The following is a 21,868-nucleotide window of genomic DNA, read 5'->3' on the forward strand; positions in this document are numbered from 1 at the left end:
CAGTTCCTTAAGTACTCTGGGATGCAGACTATCAGGCCCTGGGGATTTATCGGCCTTCAATCCCATCAATTTCCCTAACTCAATTTCCTGACTAATAAGGATTTCCTTCAGTTCCTCCTTCTCGGTCCCCTATTTCCAGAAGATTATTTGTGTTTTCCTTCGTGAAGAACCAAAGTATTTGTTCAATTGGTCTGCCATTTCTTTGTTCCCCATTATAAATTCACCTGATTCTGACTGCAAGGGACCTACATTTGTCTTCACTAATCTTTTTCTCTTCATATATCTATAGAAGCTTTTGCAGTCAGTTTTTATGTTTCCTGCAAGCTTACTCTCATACTCTATTTTCCTCCTCCTAATTAAAGCCTTTGTCCTCCTCTGCTGAATTCTAAATTTCTCCCAGTTCTCAGGTTTGCTGCTTTTTCTGGCCAATTTATATGCCTCTTCCTTGGTTTTAACACTATCCCTAATTTCCCTTGTTAGCCACGGCTGAGCCACCTTCCCCATTTTATTTTTATGCCAGAAAGGGATGTACAATTGTTGAAGTTCATCAATGTGATCTTTAAATATCTGCCATTGCCTATCCACCGTCAACCCTTTGAGTATCATTCGCCAGTCTATCCTAGCCAATTCACGTCTCATGCCATTGAAGTTACCTTTCTTTAAGTTCAGGACCCTAGTCTCTGAGTTAACTGTGTCACTTTCCATCTTAATGAAGAATTCTACCATATTATGGTCACTCTTCTCCAAGGGGCCTCGCACAACAAGAATGTTAATTAATCCTCTCTCATTACACAACACCAAGTCTAGGATGGCCAGCTCCCTAGTTGGTTCCTTGACATATTGGTCTAGAAAAACATCCCTTATACACTCCAGGAAATCCTCCTCCACTATATTGCTACCAGTTTGGTTAGCCCACTCTATTTGTAGATTAAAGTCATCCATGATAACTGCTGTACCTTTATTGCACGCATCCCTAATTTCCTATTTGATGCCATCCCCAACCTCACTACTACTGTTTGGTGGTCTGCACACAACTCCCACTAGTGTTTTCTGCCCTTTAGTGTTCTGCAGCTCTACCCATACAGATTCAACATCATCCAAGCTAATGTCCTTCCTTACTATTGCGTTAATCTCCTCTTTAACCAACAACGCTACCCCATCTCCTTTTCCTTTCTGTCTATCCTTCTTGAATATTGAATACCCCTGGATGTTGAGTTCCCAGCCTTGGTCTCCCTGGAGCCATGTCTCCGTAATCACAATTACATCATATCCACTAACAGCTATCTGTGCAGTTAATTCCTCCACCTTATTACGAATGCTTCTCACATTGAGTCAGATTGTTTATTGTGGGGTAATCATGTTGTTATGCCTAAGAAAGGCAGAGAGAAATTTGTATGTGATCTACATAGCACTCATCTCGGTATTGTCATGATGAAAGCCATCGCAGGTCTCACGTATTGTGGCCTGGAATTGACTCTGATCTGGAATCATGTGTGCATCAGTGCAACACTTGCATGCAGCTTAGTAAAGCACCAGCGGAATCGCCACTGTGTCTGTGGTCGTGGCCATCTAAACCATGGTCCAGGATCCACATCAACTTTGCAGTTCCCTTCCTGGGAAAGATGTTCTTAGTTGTGGTGGATGCTTATTCCAAGTGGATAGAGTGTACAATCATGTCATCCAGCACATCCACAGCTACCATTGAGAGCCTTCTTTCATGTTTGCTACGCATGGTCTGCCTGACATCATCGTAAGCGACAATGGATCTTGCTTCACCAGTATGGGGTTTCAAGAGTTCATGAAACTCAATGGTATCAAACATGTGAGGTCAGCACCATTCAAACCCCCATCCAATGGACAAGTAGAGCGTGCTGTCCAAACCATCAAGCAGAGTATGAAACATGTAACTCAAGGTTCACTGCAAACTCGCTTGTCACGCATATTGCTTAGTTACAGGACAAGACCCCATACGCTTACCGGGGCCTCCCCTGCTGAACTATTAATGAAGAGAGGTCTCAAGACCAGGCTCTCTCTTGTCCACCCTGACTTGAATAATCGTGTTGAATGCAGACATCAAAGTGAGCAAGGGTATCATGATCTCGCTACTGTGTCATGTGACATTTCTATCAATGATCTTGTGTATGTACTGAATTATGGTCAAGGTCCAAAATGGATCGCCGGTACTGTTACGGCCAAGGAGGGTAACAGAGTGTTTATCGTTAAGCCCAAGAATGGGCAGACATATAGGAAACATGTCGATCAGATAAAGCTGTGGCACACGGATGAACCAGAACAGTCTGAGGAAGACACAATCAGTGACCAACCAACCTGCCCTCAGTCATCAGAGGACTCCGCTATCATCAATGAATCTGGACTTTCAATCACTGACATGGTCAATGAATCTGAACTTTCAATCCCTGACGTGGTCATTGCCACTCCCATCAGATCGGCTACCCAGCCCCCAATCATAAGAGACTCAGAATGCTCACCCAAGGCTGGAGTTGAACTGAGACATTCAACTCGGGATTGGAAAGCCCCGGGCCATCTCAATTTGTAAAAAGACTGTTATTAATATCTTAAAGGGGGATATTGTCATGTATGTATGCTTGGGTTTACTAGCCACCAGGTGGCGCCACTATCGGAGGTCATTGGGCTGTGCGCACGTGTGTGCGGCCCAGGTATAAAAGGCCAGCCATCTTGTAATGTAATCACTTTGGGCCCTAATAAAGTAGAGCCAGGTTTGTACCTGTTCGGAGTTTACAGTATTCAGTCTATTGAGTTATTGCATACACAACATGTAGTCACCGTTGTAATGTAGGAAACGCTGCAGCCAATTTGCACAGCAAGCTCCTGCAAACGACAATGTGATAATGACAAGTTAATCTGTTTTTTTTGTTATGTTGATTGAAGGATAAATATAGGCCAGGACACAGGGCCTGCTCTTCTTCGAAATGGGAAGAGAGCAAACGTTTAAACCCTCCGAAAGACGGCACCGCCGACAATGCCATGGTCCCTCAGTACTGCACTGGAGTATCAGCCTAGTTTTTTTGTGCTCAAATTCCTGGACAGAGGCGAGAGTGCTACCCACTGAGCCACAGCTGACACTGAAGCACATTGAATAAGGGGGAATGTGGTAATTCCTGAACAATGCAAGTTATTTCTGGTGGTGTCCTGGCCTGCCGACCAGATAAATTAGGAATGAACTCCAGTCTGTTTGATATTGTTTTCTATAGAAACAAAGTGCTACTTACATAAGAACATAAGAACATAAGAAATAGGAACAGGAGTAGGTCATACGGCCCCTCGAGCCCGCTCCGCCATTCAATATCATGGCTGATTGATCATGGGCTCAGCTCCATTTCCCTGCCCGCTCCCCATAACTCCTTATCCCCTTATCATCACTTGCTACACATCAACACTTAAACCTGAGCATGTAACAAATCTTTGAACTTGATATTATTGTAAGTGTTCCTAGCAACCTACGCCAAGCTGCTGGTATCAGCCACACCAGGCAGAAGTTTCGATTCAACCCACTCCCTGCAAAATAGCAAAAGCGGGTTGTTCCACTTTATTGTTGGGTGTGATCGGCCATCGGCAGTTTCAGACTTTTAATTGAGTTTCTATTAATAGAAGTGTTAGAAGATGTCATGTGGTTATACTAATGCCAAAAGGAATACCCTGTACCTCCAGCAGCATTCCATGCTCCAACATGCTGGTCCCACCCCTGAATCACCATTTAAGTGTTGAACGTCAGTTATCTCCAGGTGACCCAAATTATTAGTCTGCCTTGTACAATTATATTAGAATTTTTCAGCTAGTACAGATATAGTCGAATGACTTGAGTTCATTTTGAGTTTTGATTAGTTTGTCCAGAATAGCCCGTGACCTGGGATGTACCGGGTGAAACGCACAAGAAACCCCGTCGCAAATCTCAGGCTGAAAAACAAACTCTGGACAAGTCTCAACACTAAAGGTGACACATCCTGCCAGGGGCAAGAAAAAACAATAAAAAGGCCTAAAGAATGTGCTCATTACATACATCAAAGAGGCAAATCAAGGATTGGTAGCATTTCACCATAATTGTGACTTCAGGTGTAATTACAGCTAAGATGGTTCATGCTTCTTCGGGTTACCCAACCCTCTAGGATTGCCCTGGAGTCTTCAGGCATTAACAATTCTGGACACTACTGTGAGCAACCCAAGAGAAAAATCATAGGGGCATTAAAGAAAATTGTGATTTTATTTTTATTTTCTTTGAACACTTTTGTTCATTAATTATAAGAACATAAGAACATAAGAAATAGGAACAGGAGTAAGCCATACGGCCCCTCAAGCCTGCTCCACCATTCAATAAGATCATGGCTGGGGATGTTGGCCTGATCGAGAACACTGACGGTGTGTCTATCCTCCCAGGGGATTTGCAGGATCTTGTGGAGACATCATTGATGGTATTTCTGCAGCGATTTGAGGTGTCTACTGTATATGGTCGACGTCTCTGAGCCATACAGGAGGGCGGGTATCACTACAGCCCTGTAGACCATAAGCTGGAGGGGCTGATCTTCGAACACTCTCTTCCTCAAGCGACCGAAGGCTGCGCTGGCGCACTGGAGGCAGTGTTGAACCTCGTCGTTGACGTCTGCCCTTGCTGATAGTAGGCTCCCGAGATATGGAAAGTGGTCCATGTTGTCCAAGGCCGCGCCGTGGATCTTGATGACAGTGGGGCAGTGCTGTGTGGCGGGGTCAGGTTGATGGAGGACCTTTGTCTCACGGATGTTTAGTGTAAGGTCCATGCTTTCGTATGCTTCAGTGAAGATGTCGACGACGGCTTGGAGGTCAGCCTCTGAATGTGCGCAGACGCAAGCGTCGTCCGCATACTATAATTCAACGACAGAGGATGGGTCGGCCTTGGATCTAGCCTGGAGGCGATGGAGGTTGAACAGGTTCCCACTGGTTTTAAAGTTCCACTCCAGCGGGGAGCTTGTTGAGCATGAGATGGAGCACTGCAGCGAGGAAGATCGAGAAGATACCCAGTTACTGTCAAATATCTTCAATTGTAAATACAGGGCCCAAATATTTAATACAACCAAGGAGACAATGTTATCAGGTTTATTAATATGAGAGATACTCCCAACTAATTGGTGTTTTACTCAGCTGTTGCTTCTCAGTTCGAGTTATGTTAAATGTTACATGGATGATGCAAAGTACAAGTAATTATCCTGTATTGGATTATTGCCAGTAGTACCACAATCAAGTGATAAATATGCAGTAAGATTACCCAATAGAGGATAATAAACAAGAGTAATGCTCAGTATTAAGCTATCACCTATCTGTGCCAAAATCACAGTATTGTCTTGCATACACCAATGTTGCAAAATAATGCTCAGCATTAAGCCCCTTTTTTGTTTCATTCATTTGCAGAATGTGTGCAGAGAAATGACCAACAGTCCACTTGTGAAAAAAGGGCAAAGCATCTTCAAACACCAACTACCTCGCACGATCCCCTTTTTTTCCATCCATACACCAAAGGGTCACAGATAATGATGGATTCATCCCATCATTGTGCATGGAGAAAATCAGGATTCTGCAATGGGATCACCTTCACCAACCGTCCAGTCATCATCCAGGAGAAAGTGAGATTGAAGATCACAAAGACGGATGTCTCATGGAAAGGAGCAATGCGACTAGGCTGCACGATCTTTGACCCCTCCCTCATGGATCCCGATGCACTTCCAAAGTTTGCGTGCCCAGACCTAGAGGAAGTACATGGATTCTGGGTAAGCGCGTTACCCCAGGAGTGTATGCAAGAGGGAGCTATCATCTCGCTCTGGGTGAACAGCCAAGGCCACTTCTTGTACACCATGAATGAAGGGAGTGAACACCTCCTTCTGAAAGGATTGATGGTGTCATGGCCATTGTGGGTGATCATTGATGTGTATGGAACAACACAAGAAGTCCGGCTCCAAGGTAAAGAATTAATAGATGCATTTGAAAGATGTGGTAGAACATTTCATTATATTTCACTGTGTTTCATTATCTAGGAGTGGGAAACTTGGCTTAGATTAGCTTATTTTACTTCCCTTATGGCCTCATGGGTAAATACAACATTGCGACTAAGGCATGCAGAATAAAAGGTCCCAGGCTTATTCGCTGGTCAATGCCAAGTTAGCAGTTCAAAAGCTATAGCTGATCTTAGTTCTCTGGACAAGAAAAGGAAAATTAGCCAGGATCCTGCTACAAATTGTTATTCAGTGACTGGTGCTCATGGCTCTGTGTGCGTGTATGTATATTTTGGGTGAGGACAGATTTGATTTCAGCTGTGATGGCTTCCACAGCTATAAAGCCCACCAACACCCGCTATCTGGGCATCCCACAAAAAGATTAATACCTGGACCTGAGTGAGCTTCCAGAGAATCTTCTGGTGAGGGGAGAAAATTGGAAAAATAACATTTAGAAATCAATACTTTATTCCTAATCTAACTGTATAATGCCATGCTCACTCTGCTAATCTAAATACTCATATCTTTACTTCTTCAGATCCCTCCATGAAATGCATATCCCAGAACAAATTACCACTGCAGCCGTCCCTCCCTGTCAGAAGTGACAAGCCCCAAACATCACGTCCTCACACATCAATCTCTTGTGCGACACCCGTCAAAGGTAAGTGCAATTGGCAAACACCTGAGGCATTAGTCACTCAGTAAGTTCCTCAAAACAATTGCTGGACAGAAAGCTGAGCAGCATCTTGTCCCATGTCCCAACAAAAATGTCCCATCACTTTTAGAACTCGACTTCATGGCAACCCAGACCGAGCGCCAGTCTTTTGGTCCTTTCTCAGTAGATGAGCTACGCAGTCTTACTCTCACTAGAAAAGTTTATGGAACTGCCTGAATCTGGCACTACCGTTGCTCACTTGCATCGGAGAAGAGGCATATATCATTGTGAGTGGAGGCGCTGTGAAATGAACTTCCCTCATTGGTCTCAGTGAGAGCATTATGGGGTGGTGACTGAAGTTTCCCCTATGCACCTCAGCCCTAATCATAGAAGAGCACTTTCTACTGAATCTTTGTGGCTTTTATAGTTCTTACCATCCATTTCCTGATAATTATTCTGAACAAGATTTCTGCAATATTGCCAAACAGTATCAAATCTAAGAGACTTCTACAAAATCAAGTCCACTATGCAAAAAGCATAATGTTCTAAGGGTTGGGGGGGGGGGGGGGCGGGGGGATGGTGGGGGGTTGCTGGTGCTGTTGGGAGGGTTTAAACTAGCTTGGCAGGGGGATGGGAACCTGAAAATAGATTCAGTAGGGAGGAGCGTAAAGCTGGAATTCGAAAGCACAAACAAAGAAAGTGAGTTTGAAGGAGGGAGGAAACAAGCAGGAAAAAGGGTAAAAAAACAAATTTAAAGCCACTTTATCGAAATGCATGTAGCATTCATAACAAAATAGATGAGTTGAAGGCACAAATAGATACAAAAGGGTATGATCTGATAGTCATTACAGAGACATGGTTGCAAGGTGACCAGGACTGGGAATTAAATATTCAGGGGTATTTGACAATCTGGAAGGACAGATAAAAAGGAAAAAGAGGTGGGGTAGCTCGATTAATAAAGGATGGAATCACTGCAATAGTGAAAAAAGATATTGGCTCAAATGATCAGGATGTTGAAACAGTTTGGGTGGAGATAAGGAATAATAAGAGAAAAAAGTCACTGGTGGGCGTAATCTATAGGCCACCTAACAGTAGCAACTCTGTTGGTCAGAGTATAAACCAGGAAATAGTGGGTGCTTGTAAAAAGGGAACAGCAATAATCATGGGTGATTTTCACCTCCATATTGATTGGACGAATCAAATTGGTCAGGGTAGCCTGAGGAAGAGTTCATAGAGTGCATAAAGGGATGGGTTCCTTCAGCAGTATGCAATGGAACTAACCAGGGGGCAGGCTATCTTGGATCTGGTCCTGTGTAATGAGACAGGATTCAGATGGACTGTGAGAAAGTTGGATCTCTAACCAGCGTACTAAGCTTAAATAAAGGAGACTATGAAGGTATGAAGGTAGAGTTAGCTAAAGTGGACTGGGAAAATAGATTAAAGTGTAGCACGGTTGATGAACAGTGGCGTACATTTAAGGAGATATTTCACAGCTCTCAGAAAAAATATATTCCAGTGAGGAGGAAAGGATATAAAAGAAAAGATAGCCATCCATGGCTAATTAAAGAACTATATCCAACTAAAAACAAGGGCATACAAAGTGGCCAAAACTAGTGGGAGAACAGAAGATTGGGAAGCTTTTAAAAGCCAGCAAAGAATGACTAAAAAAATGATTAAGAAAGGGAAGATAGATTATGAAAGTAAACCAGCACGAAATATAAAAACAGATAGCAAGAGTTTCTATAGGTATATAAAAAGGAAAAGAGTGGCTAAAGAGAACGAGACCAGGGAATTAGCAATGTGGAACATGGAGATGGCAGAAACTCTGAACAAATATTTTGTATCAGTCTTTACGGTAGAGGACACTAACAATATCCCAATAGCGGATAGTCAACCGTCTTCTCCCTGTGGCCGAAGAGCTTCTCCCGGAGTCACAGTGCGGATTTCGTCCCCTATGGGGCACAACGGACATGATTTTTGCAGCGCGACAGTTGCAGGAAAAATGCAGGGAACAGCACCAGCCCTTATACATGGCCTTCTTCGACCTTACAAAGGTCTTTGACACTGTCAACCGTGAGGGTCTATGGAGCGTCCTCCTCCATTTCAGATGCCCCCAAAAGTTTGTCATCATCCTCCGTCTGCTCCACGACGACATGCAGGCCGTGATCCTTACCAATGGATCTATCACAGACCCAATCCACGTCCGGACCGGGGTCAATCAGGGCTGCGTCATTGGCCCAACCCTCTTCTCAATCTTCCTTGCTGCCATGCTCCACCTCACAGTCAACAAGCTCCCCACTGGAGTGGAACTAAACTACAGAACCAGTGGGAACCTGTTCAACCTTCGCCGTCTCCAGGCCAGGTTGAGCTACAGTACGTGGACGACACCTATGTCTGCTCAGATACAAAGGCTGAACTCCAGGACATAGTAGATGTATTTACTGAGGTGTACGAAAGCATGGGCCTTATGCTAAACATAGAAACATAGAAAATAGGTGCAGGAGTAGGCCATTCGGCCCTTCGAGCCAGCATCACCATTCAATAAGATCATGGCTGATCATCATCTCAGTATCCCTTTCCTGCTTTCTCTCCATACCCCTTGATCCCTTTAGCCATAAGACAAAGGTCCTCCAGCAGCCTATCCTCACCGTACAGCACTGCCCCCAGTCATCAAGATCCATGGCGCGGCCCTGGACAATGTGGACCACTTCCCATACCTTGGGAGCCTCTTATCAACAAGGGCAGGCATTGCTTCTCGGCCTTTTGGCTAAGATCATGCGTAACTGACCTACAGGGGAGTAACCATGACCCCAAAGTGGTTCTCCCTGGATCAGGAAGGTGGTTCTCCTATGCTTTTTGGAAATAGGAGGTGGGGTGGCTTGACACCTCCACCTCCACCTCCACCTCCACCTCCACCTCCACCTCCACCTCCACCTCCACCTCCACCTCCACCTCCACCTCCACCTCCACCTCCACGGAGGTGTGTGGGGTTGCTGACCCATCCACCTCCATGGCACGAACCTGGTATTGCAGTACTTCCAGGAACGGTGCAGTAGCTCTAGGCCTTTTGGCTAAGAGCATTGGCACAGAGTGATCCTTGATCTGGCATTTGTGATCTGACAAAGAATTGGAAAGATTGGCTACGAAAAATTAAAAAAAAAAACAAGGGCAGGCATTGACGACGAGATTCAACACCTCCTCCAGTGCACCAGTGCAGCCTTTGGCTGCCTGAGGATAGGCCCTCATAACTGCCACCAAGCTCATGGTCTACGGGGCTTGTAGGAATATCCACCATCCTGTATGGCTCAGAGACATGGGCCATGTACAGTAGACACCTCAAATCGCTGGAGAAATACCACCAACGATGTTTCCGCAAGATCCTACAAATCCCTGGGAGGACAGACGCACCAACATTAGCATTCTCGACCAGGCCAACATCCTCAGCATTGAAGCACTGACCACACTTGATCAGCTCTGCTGGGCAGGCCACATACTTCGCATGCCAGGCACGAGACTCCCAAAGCAAGCGCTCCATTCGGAACTCCTTCACGGCAAACAGGCCAAAGGTGGGCAGCGGAAACATTACAAGGACATCCTCAAAGCCTCCCTGAAAAAGTGCAACATCCCCACTGACACCTGGCAGTCCCTGGCCAAAGACCGCCCAAAGTGGAAGAAGTGCATCTGGGAGGGCGCTGAGCACCTCGAGTCTCATCGCCCAGAGCATGCAGAAATCAAGTGCAGACAGCGGAAAGAGTGTGCGGCAAACCTGTCCCACCCACCCCTTCTCTCAACGACTATCTGTTCCACCTGTGACAGAGCCTGTGGTTCTCATATTGGACTGTTCAACCACCTAAGAACTCATTTTAAGAGTGGAAGCAAGTCTTCCTTGATTCCGAGGGACTGCCTATGATGATGATAGGGGGGGAGGAACTTAACACAATCACAATCACTAAGGAGGTGGTGCTCAGTAAGATAATGGGACTAAAGGCGGATAAATCCCCTTGCATCCTAGGGTCTTAAGAGAAGTAACGGCAGAGATAGTGGATGCATTGGTTGTAATTTACCAAAATTTCCTGGATTCTGGGGAGGTCCCAGCAGATTGGAAAACTGCAAATGTATCACCCCTATTTAAAAAAGGAGGCAGACAAAAAGCAGGAAACTATAGACCAGTTAGCCTAACATCTGTGATTGGGAAAATGTTGGAGTCCATTATTAAAGAAGGAGTAGCAGGACATTTGGAAAAGCATAATTCGGTCAGGCAGAGTCAGCATGGATTTATGAAGGGTAAGTCATGTTTGACAAATTTTCTGGAATTCTTTGAGGATGTAACGAACAGGGTGGATAAGGGGGAACCATTGGATGTGGGGTATTTGGACTTCCAGAAGGCATTTGACAAGGTGCCACACAAAAGATTACTGCACAAGATAAAAGTTCACGGGGATGGGGGGTAATATATTAGCATGGATAGAGGATTGGCTAACTAACAGAAAACAGAAAGTCGGGATAAATGGTTCATTCTCGGGTTGGCAATCAATAACTTATGGGGTGCCGCAGGGATCAGTGCTGGGACCCCAACTATTTACAATCTATATTAACGACTTGGAAGAAGGGACCGAGTGTAACGTAGCCAATTTTGCTGATGATACAAAGATGAGAGGAAAAGCAATGTGTGAGGAGGACACAAAAAATCTGCAAAAGGACATAGACAGGCTAAGTGAGTGGGCAAAAATTTGGCAGATGGAGTATAATGTTGGAAAGTGTGAAACTTTGGCTGAAAAATTCAAAGAGCAAGTTATTATTTAAATGGAGAAAAATTGCAAAGTGCTGCAGTACAGCGGGACCTGGGGGTACTTGTGCATGAAACACAAAAGATTAATATGCAGGTACAGCAAGTGATCAGGAAGGCTAATGGAATCTGGGCCTTTATTGCAAAGGGGATGGAGTATAAAAACAGGGAAGTCTTGCTACAGTTATACAGGATATTGGTGAGGCCACACCTGGAATACTGCGTGCAGTTTCGGTTTGCATATTTACGAAAGGTTTTGGAGGCAGTTCAGAGAAGGTTGACTAGGTTGATTCTGGAGATGAGGGGCTTGACTTATGAGGAAAGGTTGAGTAGGTTGGGCCTCTACTCATTGGAATTCAGAAGAATGAAAGGTGATTTTATTGAAGCGTATAAAATTATGAGAGGGCTTGACAAGGTGGATGCAGAGAGGATGTTTCCAATGATATGGGAGACTAGAACTAGAGGGCATGACCTTAGAATAAGCGGCCACCCATTTAAAACTGATATGAGGAGGAATTTCTTCTCTCAGAGGGTTGTAAATCTGTGGCATTCACTGCCTCAGTGAGCTGTGGAAGCTGGGACATTGAATAAATTTAAGACAGAGATGGGCAGTTTCTTAACCGATAAGGGATTAAGGGTGTGGTATATGTAGCACACAAATCACTGACTCCACACGGTCTGTTGTAAATCTAACTGCTGTGACCTTCGTCCTTTATTGTTCAGCTCCAGAGTGCCTCTCAGGTGTGGTGGTCAGCCTTTTATAATGCCTGTTGCAGTACTTCCAGGTTTCCCACCACAGCGCCCTCTGTGGTGTAGCATTGTGCTTACATTACATTTAAGGTACCAGGACGATACAAACATCAATACATAACAAAGGGGTAATGGGGAGCGGGCAGGAAACTGGACCTGAATCTATGATCGGATCAGCCATGATCGTATTAAATGGCGGAGCAGGCTCGAGGGGCTGTCTGGCCTACGTCTGCTCCTATTTCTTATGTTCTTATCATAACATCAAGTTACAGAGAGGCAATCCCATCTTCTCTGTCTGGTGCAGGCTGGACTGAGACCTCGTCTGAGTGCTGATAGGATAGCACTATAATAGAAACATAGAAAATAGGTGCAGGAGTAGGCCATTCGGCCCTTCGAGTCTGCACCACCATTCAATAAGATCATGGCTGATCATTCACCTCAGTAACCCTTTCCTGCTTTCTCTCCATACCTCTTGATTCCTTTTAGCTGTAACGGCCATATCTAATTCCCTCTTGAATATATCCAATGAACTGGCATCAACAACTCTCTGCACCACCCAGTACCTGATTAGAGAAAGAATACTTTTATCTCCCCATTTTGGATTGTACTTAAACTGAGATCCTAATTCTAAAGGATAGTGTCCGATCTATACGGCATTATCTAACTCCACCAGAAAAAGCTGGCTGGAATTCATGTACCATAACATACTATGTTCAATCATGCCACTGCTGTCCTCTGTAATTGGCTCTCCCTCCTTAAGGTCATCCTGCCCAAGGACCATCATTGGACATCTGATTTTTATCATCATATAAATTCAGCTGCCTAATTTCAAATTAATTTTGGGGTCTTCATTTTCTTTAAATACAGTCTGAAAGTCAGAACATTAGCTAATCTTAATTCTATAATTTAGTTACCTCCTCGTAGAATTCTAGTAGATTAGTGGGGAATGAACTATTGCTTCTAAATCTATAATGATTTACAGAGTCTAAACTTTTTAAATGAACATTTCTAATATCCATAAGATATTGAAGCATTTTTCCCACTACCAATAATAGATCATTGATACCTAACGTATGTTTCACTCCTTGTTTTGAATATTGGGCATATATTGTGCATCAAATATATTGTGCAGCTACTGAGCAAATACAAATCTTAATCAGAGCCTTACTAACTTGGATGTAGATTTGCCATTCAACACTGCTTATAAAAAGACATCCTGTTATTAAGTAGTAACCATCTAAAACTTTATTTTCAGGCAGTTCTGGTTCCAGTCCCTGTGCTCTTAAACTATCATCAAATACCCAGCCGCAAAGTTCTGAGTCCCTGGATGAAGACTGTATTGTCTGCTGTTCTTGCCGAGTGGACTCTGTTATATACAGATGTGGACACATGTGTGTGTGCTATGGCTGTGGTCAGAAGCTCGTCAGCAGCAATTCCAAGTGCCCAATCTGCAGACAACCAATCAAAGAGATCATCAAGACGTACCGCAGTTAATACCTCAAGATTAACATATGAACTCAGTCTTTTGGACGGCTTGAGTGGCCTTCATTTGAATATCAGCAGCTTGCCTTCCTGCCATACTAATTCGATGTTTTGTAACACTTGGACATGTGGCCCAATAGAGGATAATGCAAATGTGAGCACACCCAGTGCACTTGGTGGTTATGAAGGTCTAATCTGAATGTGAAATACATGGAGAATATTGACGTACAAGACAGATGGGAGAAGAATGAGATGGAAAAGGACAGGGATGTGTATGGAGAAATGCACATAGAGAGGGACAAGCTGTGTTGGAGAGGAAAAGACTGCAAAAGGATTGACATGAAGAGGGTCAAATTAGGATGGAGAGTAGCAGGAAAAGTTGAGGAATGTGACTTGAGTTAGAGAAGTAAGAATACAACAGGAAAGAGGAAATAGCCAAAATTAGCGAAGCAGTAAGAAAGATGGAGCAAACAACTAAGAATGTTATTAAAGAGGAAGAAATTACAACCAATCAATCAAAGGGAAGTCCAAGAATTAAAGACTATTGAATGGGGCAACTGTGAGTGAAAAAGAACAACTCCAGGAGGTATGTGGAGCCACGGAGGAACATGTGCCCTGGAAATAAGTTGCACCCTGTGCCGACATATGAGATATAACATTTAACAGTCCTTCCTGGGTCCATATTGTCCAAGCTTTTATATATTACCTACTCATTAACAATAGGCTCTCTGCACTTGAGAAAAATGTCTGCCTCCCTCTTCTAATGATTAAGCAGCTCATATGTGGACTTGGCCTCCATTTTGCACAACAGCCAACTATCCCCGTAGCCAATTTGGCTTTGCTTAATTTTTTTTTTCCGTGAAATAGTAGAGACTTACATTACCCCATCTAGGATAGGTCAGAGTGTGTGTGGTAGACATCTGGGATTTATACTAGATCATCTGTGAGAAGTGAATATGCAAGATGGGCAGCTATAGGACTCATACTTATAACATTTTGGTTTGGTGCTGCAGCTTTAAATCATAATCTTGCCATTGCTTCTCCGAAATGAAATGTTAAAGAGTCAACAGAGCCTAACAATCACAATGAAGCCGTTGTGTTTATGTATTCTGTATAGTTTTCCAGCCCTACAACTCTCCAAGATCTCTGTGCTCCTCCAATTCTGGCCTCTTGTGCATCCCTGATCTTAATCGCTCCACCATTGGTGGCTGTGCTTTCAGCTACCTAGGCTCTAAGTTCTAGAATTCCCTTCCTAAACCTCTCCGCCTTATTAACTCTCTCTCCTCCTTTACGATGCTTCTTAAAACCTACCTCTTTGACCAAACTTTTGGTCATCTGTTCTAATAGCTCCTTATGTGGCTTGCTGTCAAATTTTGTTTAATTTCGCTCCTGTGAAGTGCTTGAGGCATTTTACTATGTTAAAGGCGCCATATAAATGCAAGTTGTTAGGATATTGTAACTTTGTAAGTTGTATAGTATATTTTTAATTGACTGTTCTCATACCTTTATAATATAGTGCTACTGTATATAGGATTTATATTTTGATAAAATTGACTTGATACAATGAGATGGCATTAAAAAAAATCTATTCCTAGTTTCAAAGTGCAAAGAAGCGCGCTCTGTGATATCAAGTACAACACTGCTGCAGGGTGAGAGATGGAGCATGTGGAATGGTTGACTTCCAGTGGCTGTTTGTGATTCATTCTCACCATAGAAACTGAATCCAGTTGTCCCGGTGGGTAAAGGCATTACCAGATGTAGCACTAAGTTATAGATATCAAAAGGTTATAACTTTGATTCATGAACTTAGTCAGAGCAGCCATTGGGGAACTCAATGTTCTGGCTACAGAAGGTAAGAATCAGTCAAGGACCCCAATCCCTATTGTGATACTGTAGTGCCTGCTGTAAAATGCCTATATGTAGATATTGGGTGAGAAGAGCATTGGGCTTGACTATGATGCCAAAGTTGTTTAGACCCACATATTAAGAATGGCCAATTGGATAAGGTACTGGAAGACTGGCCTCATCTAAGGCCCTGTACTCAGAAAACAATTATCAGCTTTGTGAGAAATTGGAAACAAACACAAAATAAATTAATTCCCCTTATTGTGTCATTGTGTGTATCCAGTCAATAGCTCAAGCATGCAGTTCAGAAAGGTTCCAGCTTTAATGCTTGATCTATCCTCTGAGTTACTCTCTATTACAAGCATTAGTCTTAATATTGCACTTGACATAGGCATGAACTATGAAACAAAATACCTAACACCATGTATTCCTTCATAGTAGACTGCAGTAGCTTATTGAATGCTCACTCTGTTGATTCCATCCCACAAAGTCATCTCATTAGTTATCAGGACAAGCTCTCAGACAAAGGGACATGGATTCAAACTTAGATGAGTCAATTACATTAATGTAAATGTGTGGAATATAGATTGGGAAACTACATTAAAAGGTATGACGATAGACAAGCAATGGTTAGCATTAAAAAAATGAATGCATAATTTACGATAAATATACATTCCTTTTAAGGCACAAAAACCTCGCAAGAAAAGTGGTCCAACCGTGGCTAATGAGAGAAGTTAAAAATAATATTAGATCAAAGGAAAAGGCTTGCCACAAAGAATAGTAAGTCTGGGGATTGAGAGGATTTTAGAATTCAGCAAAGGAGGACCAAGAAATTGATGGAGAAAGAGAAAAAATAATATGAGAGTAAATTAGCAAGAGACACAAGAACAAATTGTAAACATTTCTATAGGTATGTAAGTAGGAAGGGATTAGTGAAAGTAAATGTGGGCCCATTAGAGGCAGAGACAGGAGAAATTATAATGAACAATAAGAAAATGGCAGAGACATTAAAGAAATACTTTGCATCTGTCTTCACAGTGGAAGATGCTAAAGCATTCTGGAAATAATGGACAACTAAGGGTCTAGAGAGAATGAGAAAATGAAAGAGATCAGTATAAGTAAAGAAATAGTACTGGAGAAATTAATGGGACTAAGTGAACAAATTCCCTGGACCTGAGGGTTTTAAAAGAAGTAGCTGCAGAGATAGTGAATGCACTGGTATTAATCCTCCATAATTCCCTAGATTTTAGAATAGTCCCCAAGGATTGGAAAGTAGCAAACATAACCCTTCTATTTAAGAAAGGAGGAAGAGAAAAAACAGGGAACTATAGGTTAGTTAACCTGACATCGGTAGCAGGCAAAATGCAAGAATCTATTATTAGGGATGTGGTAACTTGATATGATTAGGCAGAGTCAGCGTGGTTTTATGATGGTTTGACTAATCTGTTAGAGTTTTTTGAAGATGTAATAATAGGATGGATAAAAGGGATGTAGTGCATTTGAATTTTCAAAAACCATTCGATAAGGTGCCACACGAGATTATTACACAAAATTAGGACTCGGGGGTGGGGGGCCGGGAAGGGAATTCAGTACCTTAGCGCCTCCCATTGTAACGGTGTTAGAGCATTATAGCTGGGGCCATTTGAATCCAGCACCGCATGCCAAATCCTGCCCCCTGCACCACTGCCGCTAACAGTTATAGCTGGGAGCCTCAACGCCAGGTGGATCATGACATCAGTGAGTGTGCAATGCTCACTGACCGTCTGATCTGTGAAATTGATTGTCACCACCCACCTTAATGCCTGGAGGAAACAGCAACAGGGAGAGCTGGTGTGAAGCACCAGGACACTGGATCCAGGGATGTTATTTAAAGGGATCATCATCTGTAGAGGTTAGTGGAGTTTCAGTACTTTCGTGTCAGTTTCACACTGTGCAACAGTCGCATTCTGTGATTTCAAGGCTATTTAGTATCAGGAGTGTTGTGGTAACTAAAAGGTAACTAAAAAAAATCAAACTGCTGCTCTTGGTTCCATTAATGGGACTGTGCTGGCAGTCAACCTCGCCCTCCAGGATCTGGTGCAGGATGAAGGAATCGTGGCTGCTTCCAGGATAACGGGCATTGACATTGAGGCTTCGCTGTCTGTCATCATCATCATCATAGGCGGTCCCTCAAACAAGGATGACTTGCTTCCACACGAGTTCACAGATGTTTCAATGAAGGACCCGATGTTTCAGTTCTGAACTTCAATTGAAGGGGTGGAAGGTGCCTGTGCCTGGATTTTTGTAACGTGTGGTGACTGTTGCACATCAGCTACCACACAGGCTCGACAGAGCTAGGTCGTGGTCCAAGGGTTAACCAGAACCAGAACGACTGGAGACCTGCTCTGTTGCATGGACCTAGAGCGTAAACATATCGCAGTGTGGGCTGGCCCGTGCTGCCCCTGGGCCCTCGGCTCCTCTGGGCCCCTTACCTGTACAATATACAGATGGTGTGGGATTCTCAACTTTACTGCTGCCGCAGTTGACATGAAGCAGCGCGTTGAATCTGGACCAATCTACCCTGGTCTGTCGCAGCTCAAAAAGTCACACACAGCTTCTGCCTGCCAGCCTGCATTTCCCTCCACCACCATCAGAGGAGGGAGAGCGAGTACATGACACACGTGGCAATGGGCTCTGACTGAACACAAGACCACAGCTCCGCTGACATTCCAGTCTGTGAAACATTCAGCAGTCGGCGGCTAGGAAATGAAAAGATGATTAAATTCAGTTGGAATGGGGGAGGAGGGGGTTCATCAGTCATCCGCTGACCAGAGGTAACGTGAGCACTGACCCTCCAGTGCTGGAAAAGTCGTCCTCTGGACTCGTTAACCAATTAAAAAGAAAATACAATCATTTTGCTCCATTGTGACGATTTGCTTTCTGCAGATTTAGTGCATTTTCTGCCAAGACCTTTTAGACATAGAAACATAGAAAATAGGTGCAGGAGCAGGCCATTCAGCCCTTCTAGCCTGCACCGCCATTCAATGAGTTCATGGCTGAACATGAAACTTCAGTACCCCCTTCCTGCTTTCTCGCCATAACCCTTGATCCCCCGAGTAGTAAGGACTTCATCTAACTCCCTTTTGAATATATTTAGTGAATTGGCCTCAACTACTTTCTGTGGTAGAGAATTCCACAGGTTCACCACTCTCTGGGTGAAGAAGTTTCTCCTCATCTCGGTCCTAAATGGCTTACCCCTTATCCTCAGACTGTGACCCCTGGTTCTGGACTTCCCCAACATTGGGAACATTCTTTCTGCATCTAACCTGTCTAAACCCGTCAGAATTTTAAACGTTTCTATGAGGTCCCCTCTCATTCTTCTGAACTCCAGTGAATACAAGCCCAGTTGATCCAATCTTTCTTGATAGGTCAGTCCCGCCATCCCGGGAATCAGTCTGGTGAACCTTCGCTGCACTCCCTCAATAGCAAGAATGTCCTTCCTCAAGTTAGGAGACCAAAACTGTACACAATACTCCAGGTGTGGCCTCACCAAGGCCCTGTACAACTGTAGCAACACCTCCCTGCCCCTGTATTCAAATCCCCTCGCTATGAAGGCCAACATGCCATTTTCTTTCTTAACCGCCTGCTGTACCTGCATGCCAACCTTCAATGACTGATGTACCATGACACCCAGGTCTCGTTGCACCTTCCCTTTTCCTAATCTGTCACCATTCAGATAATAGTCTGTCTCTCTGTTTTTACCACCAAAGTGGATAACCTCACATTTATCCACATTATACTTCATCTGCCATGCATTTGCCCACTCACCTAACCTATCCAAGTCACTCTGCAGCCTAATAACATCCTCCTCGCAGCTCACACTGCCACCCAACTTAGTATCATCCGCAAATTTGGAGATACTGCATTTAATACCCTCGTCTAAATCATTAATGTACAATGTAAACAGCTGGGGCCCCAGCACAGAACCTTGCGGCACTCCACTAGTCACTGCCTGCCATTCTGAAAAGTACCCGTTTACTCCTACTCTTTGCTTCCTGTCTGACAACCAGTTCTCAATCCACGTCAGCACACTACCCCCAATCCCATGTGCTTTAACTTTGCACATTAATCTCTTGTGTGGGACCTTGTCGAAAGCCTTCTGAAAGTCCAAATATACCACATCAACTGGTTCTCCTTTGTCCACTTTACTGGAAACATCCTCAAAAAATTCCAGAAGATTTGTCAAGCATGATTTCCCTTTCACAAATCCATGCTGACTTGGACCTATCATGTCACCATTTTCCAGATGCACTGCTATGACATCCTTAATAATTGATTCCATCATTTTACCCACTACTGAGGTCAGGCTGACCGGTCTATAATTCCCTGTTTTCTCTCTCCCTCCTTTTTTAAAAAGTGGGGTTACATTGGCTACCCTCCACTCCATAGGAACTGATCCAGAGTCAATGGAATGTTGGAAAATGACTGTCAATGCATCCGCTATTTCCAAGGCCACCTCCTTAAGTACTCTAGGATGCAGTCCATCAGGCCCTGGGGATTTATCGGCCTTCAATCCCATCAATTTCCCCAACACAATTTCCCGACTAATAAAGATTTCCCTCAGTTCCCCTTCCTTACTAGACCCTCTGACCCCTTTTATATCCGGAAGGTTTTTTGTATCCTCCTTAGTGAATACCGAACCAAAGTACTTGTTCAATTGGTCCGCCATTTCTTTGTTCCCCGTTATGACTTCCCCTGATTCTGACTGCAGGGGACCTACGTTTGTCTTCACCAACCTTTTTCTCTTTACATATCTATAGAAACTTTTGCAATCCGCCTTAATGTTCCCTGCAAGCTTCTTCTCGTACTCCATTTTCCCTGTCCTAATCAAACCCTTTGTCCTCCTCTGCTGAGTTCTAAATTTCTCCCAGTCCCCAGGTTCGCTGCTATTTCTGGCCAATTTGTATGCCACTTCCTTGGCTTTAATACTATCCCTGATTTCCCTAGATAGCCACGGTTGAGCCACCTTCCCCTTTTTATTTTTACGCCAGACAGGAATGTACAATTGTTGTACTTCATCCATGCGGTCTCTAAATGTCTGCCATTGCCCATCCACAGTCAACCCCCTAAGTATCATTCGCCAATCTATCCTAGCCAATTCACGCCTCATACCTTCAAAGTTACCCTTCTTTAAGTTCTGGACCATGGTCTCTGAAATTACTGTTTCATTCTCCATCCTAATGCAGAATTCCACCATATTATGGTCACTCTTCCCCAAGGGGCCTCGCACAATGAGATTGCTAATTAATCCTCTCTCATTACACAACACCCAGTCTAAGATGGCCTCCCCCCTAGTTGGTTCCTCAACATATTGGTCTAGAAAACCATCCCTTATGCACTCCAGGAAATCCTCCTCCACCGTATTGCTTCCAGTTTGGCTAGCCCAATCTATGTGCATATTAAAGTCACCCATTATAACTGCTACACCTTTATTGCATGCACCCCTAATTTCCTGTTTGATGCCCTCCCCAACATCCCTATTACTGTTTGGAGGTCTGTTTTGGACTTGTTTTAATATGTTGAGGGGAAGAGGTTTGATCAAGAAGCAAAAACGCCCCCCCCCCCCCCCCTAACTAACTGAGTCCAATTCAGCTGGATTCCCGGCTCGGTGTGAGCGCTCCAGCCGTGAGCCCGAGGAGGGGGTCGATGCTCTCCGGCCTCCCCCCAATGGTGAGGCACGGGCTGGGGGGGCTACTCACTGTCTGTGGTCGCACACCAACTGCACATTAAGTGAGTGGTAGCCTTTGCGGTTACAGAAGATCTCAGGATTGTTATGCGGTGCCCGCAAAGCCACGCGGGTGCAGTCAATGGCGCCCTGCACCATGGGGAGTCCCGCTATCCTGGCAAAGCCGTATGCAATCTTGTCCTGCTTCTCTCTGGTGATGGGGAAGAAAATATAGTCCCTTCTCCTACTATTTGAGAGCCTCTGTGACACCCCCCCCGGATGCAGCAGTGGAACGGCGAACTGTGTGATGTTAGCTATGTCTCCTGTTACAGACTGAAAGGATCCGCTGGCAAAGAAATTGGGGCCACGGTGACCTTGACTGCCACTGAAAGAGCCGTGGTCACCTTGATCTGAGGCTGAAGGTCTGGTTGCAGGAGGTGACAGAGTTCTGTAGCCACCTACTTGGTGAAGTGGATTGTGCTAATACACTGCTCCTCGCTTAATTGGAGGCAGGAGAAGTGCTCTCAAAATACCTTCGGAGGGTAAGGCCTCCTGTTCAGAGCTCTGATGCCCCTCCTCCTCCCTCTGGCCACATGTTCCAATCTTTCTCGTTGCCTCTGCTCCCTTCGCCATAGATCAATGAGATAATG

General features: G+C 44.3%; 1 protein-coding gene across 1 annotated transcript; it reads left to right on the top strand.

The window, feature by feature from the left end:
- The first annotated feature begins 1,780 nt into the window (after window positions 1-1,780).
- On the top strand, window positions 1,781-13,681 carry LOC139262458 (E3 ubiquitin-protein ligase NEURL3-like). Its single transcript, XM_070877644.1, has 4 exons — window positions 1,781-1,892; window positions 5,419-5,964; window positions 6,535-6,657; window positions 13,443-13,681. Exons 1-4 carry the CDS (start codon window positions 1,781-1,783, stop codon window positions 13,679-13,681), a joined length of 1,020 nt encoding a protein of 339 aa, XP_070733745.1.
- Window positions 13,682-21,868: the final 8,187 nt, after the last annotated feature.

Source organism: Pristiophorus japonicus, chromosome 4, assembly GCF_044704955.1.
Source record: "Pristiophorus japonicus isolate sPriJap1 chromosome 4, sPriJap1.hap1, whole genome shotgun sequence".
NCBI classification, from domain to species: Eukaryota; Metazoa; Chordata; class Chondrichthyes; family Pristiophoridae; genus Pristiophorus; species Pristiophorus japonicus.

Bases quoted from the DNA above. Each gene is read 5' to 3' on its own strand.
- LOC139262458 (XM_070877644.1), top strand. From the start codon at position 1,781: ATGGGGTTTCAAGAGTTCATGAAACTCAATGGTATCAAACATGTGAGG. The intron at 1,893-5,418 runs GTATGAAACATG...ATTCATTTGCAG, and splicing joins TGTCCAAACCATCAAGCAGA to AATGTGTGCAGAGAAATGAC. The intron at 6,658-13,442 runs GTAAGTGCAATT...CTTTATTTTCAG, and splicing joins TTGTGCGACACCCGTCAAAG to GCAGTTCTGGTTCCAGTCCC.